General features: G+C 56.5%; 1 protein-coding gene across 1 annotated transcript in view; it reads left to right on the top strand.

The window, feature by feature from the left end:
* FYCO1 (FYVE and coiled-coil domain autophagy adaptor 1) overlaps positions 1 to 10121 on the top strand; it is a 71442-nt gene that overhangs the window by 36941 nt on the left and 24380 nt on the right. The window contains exons 10-15 of the mRNA XM_006170127.3: positions 16 to 108; positions 1077 to 1169; positions 1824 to 1942; positions 6047 to 6214; positions 8647 to 8796; positions 9560 to 9750. Coding sequence (XP_006170189.1) covers positions 16 to 108; positions 1077 to 1169; positions 1824 to 1942; positions 6047 to 6214; positions 8647 to 8796; positions 9560 to 9750 — 814 coding nt within the window. The remainder of the gene's footprint in view (positions 1 to 15; positions 109 to 1076; positions 1170 to 1823; positions 1943 to 6046; positions 6215 to 8646; positions 8797 to 9559; positions 9751 to 10121) is intronic.

Genomic DNA, 10121 nt, shown 5'->3' with positions numbered 1-10121 from the left:
CGGGCCGAGCAGCAGGCCCAGAGCCGCCAGGAGGCTGCACAACAGGAGCGCGACACCCTCAAGTTCCAGCTGAGCGCCGAGATTATGGACTCCCAGAGCAAACTGAAGGTAACCCCCACGCCAGCCGGCAGCCCCACCCACCCCCGGTGTGACGCAGCGGGCCCAGGAGGGTGGGCCCAGGAGGTGCCTCTCGGCCGAGAGGCAGGTAGGGCCAGACACCCTGGGCATGCAGGGAGCACAGGCCGCCCGGGGTGACCCACAACTGCCCTCCCAGATCCAGGAGCGAGGCCTTAGCCCCCAAGTCTAGACCCGCCACTGCAGACAGGACTGGCCCACAGTTGGTATAAGTGACTGGCCAACACGTAAAGTGCGAGACGCGCCTTACAAATTCAGTTTTGTGCCTTGTTTTGAAATCTTGGAAGGTCGAAAAGCCCATGTCCTCATCCCCCCCGGGCAGTGGCCAGCAGGAACGTGAAGGCGCCGCCTGCCTGAAAGACGCCCTGCCTGGCTTTCCTGACACTCGAGCACCTGACCAGCCTCTGGGGCATGTGTGGGTCAGAGCCCCGCCTTAGCCTTGACCAGGTCTGGGCTCCAGGCGTGAGGGCAGCCCCTGGCAGCAGGTGCAGTGCAGGGGATCTCTGTTTGCAAGCCCCTGGGGTCTTTGTGAGGCTGGAAGGTTACCACGTGCCTCTGATGTCACACAAAGAAGGGGCAGGACGCTGGCAGTGAGGACAGGCGGGCCGTCTGGGGCCCAAAGTCCAAGGCTTGTCACTGGTCTCTGCATCCAGCCCGCGCTCTCGGCCGCTCCCCACCCTTAGCGTTGTACCACACCTGCAGCTGTGCCTCCACCCCATGCCACCCCCGGGACCCATGTGGCCTGCTGACCACGTTTTCCCTTGCAGAGATTAAATTCTAAGTTTGGGGACCAAGCGTGAAAGTAATTTGTTACCAATAAAGCCCGAATTTATTGAGCCAGTTTGGGGAAAAGAGAGATGGGCTGTTGCCCCATTTGGGGGTGGGGCTGAGGGGGTCTTGGAGCCAGAACCCCTCTCACGACCCCTTTTCATCCTCTCCAGGCTGCCAGCGAGGAGTCCAGCCGCCTCAGGGGCCAGCTCGAGGAGCAGGGCCGGCAGCTGCGTGCCAGTGAGGAGGCTGCAGAGAAGCTGAAGGTGGGCCTGGTCACGGGAGGCTGTTGAGGGGCCGGGCTGGTCTGTGCACACCATTTAGGAGGGCTCCCTGCGTGGACACCCTGAGTTGGCGTCTTGACCCCTTCCCCTCCCTGGATACCTGTCTGGAGCGGAAAGGAGATAGCTGTCCCCGTTGGTGTCCCTGTGGGCGACCTCTAGTCGTGGTTCCGGGCTAGCAGGGGCAGGGGTGGCGCTGGGCCACGGCCTTCGGGGCAGTGACTGCTTCAGTGACTCCAGGGGTGACCTCAGCTCGTCCTGGTGCAGGCTGGATCCTGGCACTGTATGGTCATGGGCCACCCCAGGTTGTTCATCGGGGTGGCACTCTCAGCCCTGGGGGCACAGCCCAGCTCAGCTCCACATACCATGGTTCTTGGGTGCCACAGAAGAGCCCAGGCAGCGTCCCCGGCATCCACGGCCACACTGGGGTTCAGGCAGGTGGTCCCTCCCACCACCTCAGCCAGGCCTTGCGACTAGGACTCAGGGTATCACGCCCCACAGATGTAGAGCAGGCGTCCTTCCCTCTTGAACTTAAAAACTAAGACCCCCCATTAGAGCAGCCTAGCCAGATGGGATGGCGAGCACGCCAGTCGCTTAGGTCTGCGGGCTAAATGTCTTCTCCTTGACGCCCTCTGCCAGGCCGCCCAGGCAGAGATGGCCGAGAAGCTGAGCTGCACTAGCAGTCGTCTTGCAGAGTGCCAGGCCGCTGTGCTGAAGAAGGACCAGGAGGTGACCGCTCTGCGCGAAAACCTGGAAAGGTCAGCCGCCCAGCCGTCCAGCCACACCCACTTAGCTGGTGGTGAGGTGGCAGGGAAGGGGTCAGCGTGGTCACCTAGACACTCGGCCACTTGTACAGGACTAGGAAGTCGTTTTGTGAGAGAAGCCATGTCTCCAGAAAGCACTTCTAGGAGAGCCTGGCCATCTGCCTGCCACACCTGGCCCTGGCTGAAGCACTTTTATCCTAGTTTGGTTTTCTTATCTCGCCCAGCGCTCACTCCGGGGCAGTAACTGCTTGCTTTAGAAAAACTGAAATGAAAATTCGGTCATAATAATAATAGGAATAATAGCAAATATCTAAATGTCGCAGGCACTGTTCTAATACTTGGCATTATCTGTCCACTTGACCTCCCAGCCGTCCTATGAGGGGCGTTCTCGGCCATTCACGTTTTACAGGCGAGGGGAGCGTGCATGCCCAGGACCAGGCTCAGCCTTGCGTCGTGCTGAAGCCTGTGGAGGGCCGTTCCTGCTGTCACCCCTCTTGTTTTTTTAGGCATGGGCTCTGCAGTGCTGGCCTGTGGCCCCCAGGACCTCCTGAGCCTCTTCATCTTCAGGCTTGGGGCCACCTAGCAGTGTGGGGGCCCAGTCGGTCCAGCCAGGGCCCGATTAAAAGGCTTAGCAGGGAGAAACGGTTTCTAAAACTGAGGTGAAGTCCCACCAGCAAAAACAGGTGCATAGATTGTCCTGAGGCCGTAACTTTTTCCTCGTCTCTCACTCTCCTGCCACCTGCCGTCTAGGCCTGAGTATAAGCTCAGGGATGTCCAGTAACCTAGACATAAGATTCTTCTCATCTGAACCTACTGGGGTCCAAATCCTGCAGGCTGCTGGCTGCCCCTAGCCAGGCATCCTGTTCATGTGCTGAACCTATTGCGTTGGTGGTGCCAGTTAAGCATCCCTAATCTCAGAATACAAAATCCCCAATTTTTTGAGTGCCAACATGACACCACAAGTAGAAAAATTCCACCTTGACCTCATGTGATGGGTTGCAGTCAAAACACTATAAGACAAAAACATTGTACGAAATCCCTTCAGGCTGTGTGGATAAGGTGCATATAAATGTACACAGAATTCTTATTTTAGACTTGGGTCCCTCCCTCGGGATATCTCATTTATGTACAAAGGGAGTTCAAAAAATTCACAGAGAAATGGAATTAAAAGATAAGAGTAGGGGACCAGCAGATGGAGTAATGGTTATATCGCTGGACTTCCACATGGCTGACCACAGTTCAAGACCTGGGCCCAGAGGCTTAAAACTCACATCAGGCACGTGTGTGTGTGTGTGTGTGTGTGTGTCCAGAATCCCAAGAGGAGAAGGGATTATGATGTGGCCACCCCCCCAGGGAGTGATTTCTTGCTTTCTGTCACTCTGTCTCCCCGGTGAATGCACACTCCCTGTCCCGACCCGGGAGACAGTCGAACAGGTTTCCTGCGGGAAGGAGTGAGAGACAGAATGGACGGCAGTGTTACAACTCTTCAGGGTCGTCCATTTATTGTGGGCAGCACGGAGACGATGCAGTGTCACAGCTCTTCAGGGTCTTCAGGGTCATCTGGCGATTGTAGGCCAGGGATCCAGGTTATATACATGCTGGTGGGCAGTGATTGGTTGAATGAAGGATTGTAAAAGGTGGTTTATGATTGGTTGCTTTTGTGGACCAATCATGAGGTGCCAGATATGCAAATCTGAGGGATTCTAAGCTCACCGATTTGTGGTCAATCTGAGTATGGTTTTGAAGGTGAGGTTTTGAAGGGGACCCAATCATGGCCTTTGGCATTGTGTAATTGTTTGCTCTCTGAGAAACCGGCGATATTTGCTGGTGCGCAGCCTCCCACAACTCCCTGTAACAAAAATCTCTCTCTCAAAAAAAAAGAGAGATAAGAATGGAAATTTTATTTCTCATCGTAAATTCCATCAAGTTCAAGGCACTTTTTAAAGCGATGATAGTCCATTTAGTCCATCCCTAGAGAACTGAGTGTCCTGGGAATTTAGCCACATAAATGTAATCTTTCCACATTATTAACTGAAGAAAAGGGGTGCCCTTTAAAGCTATTTTAAGATTAGGAAACAAAAACAAAGCCCGAGGAGCGACATCAGGGCTGGAAGGCTGGTGCCTGGTGACTGCCCGTCGGAGCGCTCACAGAGTTGCGTCATTTGATTAAAGAGCAGGAGCGTGATGGTGGAGGTTCTGGAGGACGCGGTCCCAGGCTTCTCTCCTACAGCTTGGCCCTTCTCCAGACACGGACCTAATAGATGTTATCGGTGTTTGGCCTCCAGAAAGTCAACAAGCAAAGTATCCTAAGCTTCCCCAAAAATCTGCTGTGTGACCTTTGCTGGTGACCCCCCATTTCAGCTCTGACCGGGCCGCTTCACTTCCCGGCTCCAGCGCATCGCCGGCTTTGACCTCAGGCTCGTCCTGGTAAACGCACATGCCGTCTCCCGTTCAGCTGGCCGGGAACTGCTTCCCATCGCCCTCCCACCGTCGAACATTCCCAGCCTGTGTCTGCCGCCGTCTGGGGGCCGCAGTTTCGGCACTCCCCAAGCCCAAAGCTCACTCATCTTTGGCCTTTCCGCCACGGTCGGTCGTGTGAGCTGGACCAGGCGAGAAGTCTGCTGTGCTGGCTTTTGTTTCTGCTGTTGTCGTCTGTCCTCTTCGGACAGGGCGTGGCAAGACCAAGGTCCTCCTCGCAAATGGACTGGATGGCCGTGCTGTGGGCATCGGCTTCGACGTCGTCTTAGCCCTGGCCGAGTGTTCTTGTTCAGGGCACAGAGACAGGCAGATACCCCCACGGGGTCATCAGGCCACAGTCCCTCTCCCCGCTTTCCAGTCGCAGGACCTTGGGCACGCGCTTAGGGGCATTGTCCCCGTTAACGTTTTGCAAAACCTGTATGATTTCATTCTTGCACTCAAGCTTCGCTGTAAGTTTGGTGTTTGTTCTTGCTTTAATTTGAGCGTTATTCACGTCACTCTGAGAGGGCTCTTTTCAAGCTGGTCTCTTCCTCAGTGCCTCAAACCAGATCCTGGTCAGACAAGTTAAAACAAGTTAGTATGTGTTCATTTTGATGGGGAAAATGTTAAATCCAAGTTTTTTTTTTTTTTTCCATAACGCATGTTCCATGAATTTTTGAGGGCCCCTATAAATGCAAATATTTCAAAATCCCCCAAAAAATGAAACCCAAAACACTCCTGGTCACAAGCATTTTGGATAAAGGGTACTCAACCTGTATTTTCTGAGGTGCCGGCCACAGTGGTTACTCATGAGCTCTCAGAGCGTTGGTTTGAGCGGCTTGGAGCTGCATGATCCACCTACCCAGGACTGGGTTTCCTTTAACGCCCTTCGTGGCAGTGTGCCACGAGGCCGTTTTGGTGGGCCGTGTCCCGTAAACAACTCCTGGTGACCTCATGCTAGATGCGGAAGGGCTGGGTTAGGAACAAAGTAGTTCATTTCGTTTCATGGAGCTCTTCTGAACATCTTGCCAGGCCTTGAGGTTTATAGAGCATCCTTGGAAAACTCTTTTGGGGGATGGCTGAGAGAAAGTGCAGTGGATGAGGTTAGGAGAGCAGCGGGGTTCAGTCCCAGACCCTCTGCTGTGGACGGAAACTCTTGGACGTGCTCAGGCCATAGAGGGCTGTCGGGTGGAATGCCTTCTGTGGGCCCAGCACTGTGCCTTGAGTCCCAAGGACACCTGAGGACAAGTCCTCTTCTCTGTGGCCACCTCCAGGAAGCTCTGCGTCCTTCCTGTCCTGACTCCTTTTTCCTCCTCCTCCTTCCCCCTTCACCAGCCCATGAGCCTTGTCCATCAGGTCCCTCCCACGGCCCCAGTCCCTGTCCACGATTAGTGGGTCACAGGGTTTGGCTCACTTGGGGTACTCTTAGCAACCTGGGGTCGCCCTGCTCTTTTGGAATGCCTCTTTGTATTTGGGAGTGTGCGAGGGGTGTCCCGAGGACCAGGGGAAGGATAATGCATGAGCAGATGGTGCCGGCGCCCAACACTGCTGGGAGGGGAGTGGGGCCCCCTTGTAGAGGCCCCAGTAGCCCAGTGGCATGGAGAAGTGGTGTCTGACCAAGAAAACATACCACTCACCCAGGACACAGAAGGAGCTAGAAAAAGCCACAACAGAAACCCGAGAGTACTACAGCAAACTCTGCCAGGAGGTGACGAACCGGGAGAAGAGTGACCAGAAAATGCTCGCTGACCTGGACGACCTGAACAGGACCAAGAAGTACCTGGAGGAGCGCCTGATCGAGCTGCTCAGGTGAGTACCGGGCCAGAGGGCCGCAGGGCTCCCCCTCGCGGCGTCTCCGAGGAAATGCAGCTGTTCCCACAGGGGGCTTCAAGTGCTCGCGCCCCGGCCCGGCTTTCTCAGCCCACGCTCCAGCCCACGCTCCGTTACCAGGGCGCACACACCTGCAGGGCCCGCCCCGCCTTGGGCCCGCCCAGCCTTGGACCCGAGAAGCCGGTTGCCTGTCGGGTTCGGGTTTTCACACCGAGGTGTGATTACCGGCAAAATGTCGGCATGTTTGGCTCCAGAGTGACAATAAATGACGCTTAGTAGCTTCCAGAGTTTCCCCACCTTCTTGCCCCTCTCCTGGAGCCCTGTTCTCTTCCCCTCCCACTGTCCCCAGTACTGAGGTCCCCAACACTAGGGCCAGCTACTGCAAAGGGGACCAGGGTCAAGAGGCGGGTGAGAAGCCAGGGCGTGGTGGTGCTGGCTCCTACCAGCCGCTAACAGCCGCCTGCCTTCTCAGTGGAAGATGGGAATATGGGTTTTTATGTAAAATGTCTGGTTTTAAATGTTTGCAGGTCATTCCAAACTTTTTTTTAGCTTTTCCTATGACAACTTTCCAGTAACCCTTAGAGTTGAGGCAAATCCCGTTCATAACAGCACTGCCCCATCAATATCTGATATATCCCTCTAAGATGAGAGCACTGTCTCTTAAATAACCACAGCACCGCACCACACTTTGAAAAGAACAAACGCCCGGGGCCAGCAGGTGGCATGGTGGTTACGGCGCTGGACTCCCACACGGCCCACCGTGGATCCAGCAGCTTGAAGCGTACGCCGGGCGTGTGTGCATGCATGCCCCAGCTCCCAGGAAAATGGAGCTGGGATCGCGGAGTGGCCGTCCCCTCAGCGGGTGATTGCGCTCCCTCTCACGTCTCTGTCTCTCCCCTCTATGGCAAAAACCTTAAGAAAAAAATATATGGCTAGTTTCAAATTTTTCCAGTTGCTTTGTAATTTTTTCATAGCTTGTTCTAATCAGGATCTAATTAGACCCTTACATGGCAGTGGATGATTGGCCCTTCTCCTCTCTCTTCGTCTGCTGGTTTCCCCATCTCTCTGACTTAGTTTTTTCCTTCGCAGTTTACCTTTGAGGAGGCCAGGTCATTCATGGTCGGGTTTCCCGCAACCTGGACTTTGCCAGTTGCGTCCTCGTGGTGTTGTTTATCGTGTTCTTCCTTCCTTGCGTCCCCTGGGAACTGACAGCTAGAAGCAGGGCGGTGTCTCTCAGCTCTGGCCACATGCTGGAATCTCTAGGGGAGCTGTTTTTAACAATGCCCATGCCCAGGCCCCACCCACACGAACTTAAGCAGAATTTCTGGGAGTGGGGCCCAGAAAGCCCTGCTCTGCGGGAGGCTTGCTCACGCTGGGGCTCAGCATCTTGTCAGTGCATCATAGAACCAGCTGATAGCCCTGGGTCTCCTTCCGGAGACACGCAAAGCCCACCGGCCTTCTCTGTGATAGAAGCAGCCATGGACGAACTGTGCCTAGACCCACTGATTCACTGGGGGCTGCTGACCAGGGATGTTGATGCCATGACGGATTTCAGAGTGTAGAGTCCTGCCTGGGCATCATCAGTCCACGCACTTAGCACTGTGCCTCGGAGCACTTCTTCCTAAGGGGCGTGGCAGACAGCTGGCTCCTACGACAGGGTGCCTGGCCTTCAGGGGACAGAAAGGTCAGGTGGAGAACAAGGCTGGTCCAGGGACCGAGTCTTCATGCTTCCCGACCATTTCAAGTGTCCTGGAAGCAATCAGCCAATTCCATGTTGAAGCTCTTTAAGGGAGAAAGGTGTTTGATTTGGCGTTCCTGGCCAGTGATGGAACCCGCTCCCCCGAACACATCGCCCATGCGTCAGGTGTGCTCGGACACTGCCAGCCCTTTCCGAAAAGCCTCACACGTCTTTCAGTCTGGCTTCCTGGAGCGACGGTCCTCTCTTTATGGAGTAGTGGAAAGGAACACCTGGTCAGGTTTCGGGGCTGGGGAGTCACTGGTCTTCTCCAATGATCAGCCATCACCGAAACAAAGCGTGGAAGGGCCCGAACGCACCAAGGTCGGGGTGGGTCGTGCGCTCGGGGTCCTTGGGCTTGCTGCACGCGAAGCTCCCCGCTGTCTGCATTGTCATCCACCTGAGTATCGCATGCCCTTGTCAGTGTCGCAGCTCTGTACAGCTGACAGAGGCCTCATGTTCTCCAGGCTCCTCCTGTGTTCTTGCACACGCATGCATGTCAGCGAAGAGCCCACGCATCAGGGGTGACAGGGGACAGTCATGGGAGCAGCATTTCCAAGGAAAATGTGGATTTTCCTTATGGCTTGGGGAATTTCCTATCGGTCTTTTGAAACGAAGCGGGGCTGACTATTGCTGCGTGGATCCTTTCTGACTTGGCAATGTGGTCTGATCCCAGGGACAAGGATGCGCTCTGGCAGAAGTCGGACGCCCTGGAGTTCCAGCAGAAGCTCAGTGCCGAGGAGAGGTGGCTTGGGGACGCTGAGGCGAGCCACTGCCTGGACTGCAAGCGCGAGTTCAGCTGGATGCTGCGGCGGCACCACTGCAGGTCCCAGGCAGCCCGGGGCCCCAGTCCCAGCCAGGGTCCAGAACGCAGGGCTGCGAGGGCCGGTGCCGTGGCCAGCTACTATGAGCCCTTTGACTTCAGCTTTCAGGGAACGGGGAGGAGAGAGTATTGTCAGGACCCTAGGAGCTCACTCGGTGCCCCTGCAAGGGGAAGAGTTAAATACTGAGGTGTAGGCAGAGTTAGCGGGATGTGGCACCCCGAGACCAGCAGCCTGTTGGCTGCGCCTCAGCGTGCAGGTGCTGGAGGGAGGGGGCAGCGCTGGACACTTCCGAGCTGGGCTCAGGGCTCCCCTGTCCTGGGCAGTGCCTAGGAACACAGACCCTAGGGCCCAGAGCGGCCAAAAGTGAGTCCCAGTTTGGGGGTGACTGATGGAGGATAGTCAGCACAGGCCTGGGGGGCCAATGGGCTCAGAGCCTCATCCGCTGCAGCTCGGTGTCATGGAGGGAGGGCTCCACCCTTTCTCTATCTAACTCCCAGGACCTTAGGAAAGAAAACACTCCTCTGCTAAGCCTCAGCAAGCAGGGCCACTGGAGTCAGAGATGGGTTCAGGAGTGGGCCACGGCTCCACGGTGGCACGGCCAGGTCTGTGGGAGCCACAGGCCTCCAGAGCCCTGCAGAGCCTGTCGGGGTGCTGGACATAGCCTCGCAGTGCTGGGTCTGGGTTCAGGGCAGAGCCCGCGGGGCCCGGCCGGGTTCAGGGCGCGGTGGGGGGCGGGCGTCTCCCTCACCGCCTGGTCTCCCCCAGGATCTGTGGCCGCACCTTCTGTTACTACTGCTGCAACAACTACGTCCTCAGCCAGCACAGCGGCAAGAAGGAGCGCTGCTGCCGCGCCTGCTTCCGGAAGCTCAGCCAAGGCCCAGGCTCCCCGGGCAGTGCCGGCTCCGGCAGCCAGGGAGAGCCCAGCCCCACCGCGTCTCCAGCCCCAGGAGGGCAAGGTCAGGCTCCTCGACACCCGCTGTGTTCCCTAGGTGCCCCCCATTCTGTTGAGGCTAGTCAGCTCTAAGCCTCCTGTTTTCCAAACGTACATGTTCCGGAGGTGCTAAATGTAAATCTCACCACCAGCTCGAGACTTTCCTGTTGAGGCAGGTGGTACTGAGAGAGGCTCGGAAAGGGCCTAGCTTTTTCCTGATACAATTCCGTGTGATGCGAGACAGGTCTGTGTACCTCATAGCACACGCTCCGCCAGGGATCGTCCGGACACCTTGGGAAATGCTGTCCACCAGAGCCTCAGCCGTGGGTGGAGCCTCAGCCGTGGGTGGAGCCTCAGCCGTGGGTGGGGCCTCAGCCCTGGGTGGGTCCTCAGTTG

This window comes from Tupaia chinensis, unplaced genomic scaffold (assembly GCF_000334495.1).
Source record: "Tupaia chinensis unplaced genomic scaffold, TupChi_1.0 Scaffold148065_1, whole genome shotgun sequence".
NCBI classification, from domain to species: domain Eukaryota; kingdom Metazoa; phylum Chordata; class Mammalia; order Scandentia; family Tupaiidae; genus Tupaia; species Tupaia belangeri.
This window is presented reverse-complemented; position numbering and strand designations above follow the sequence as displayed.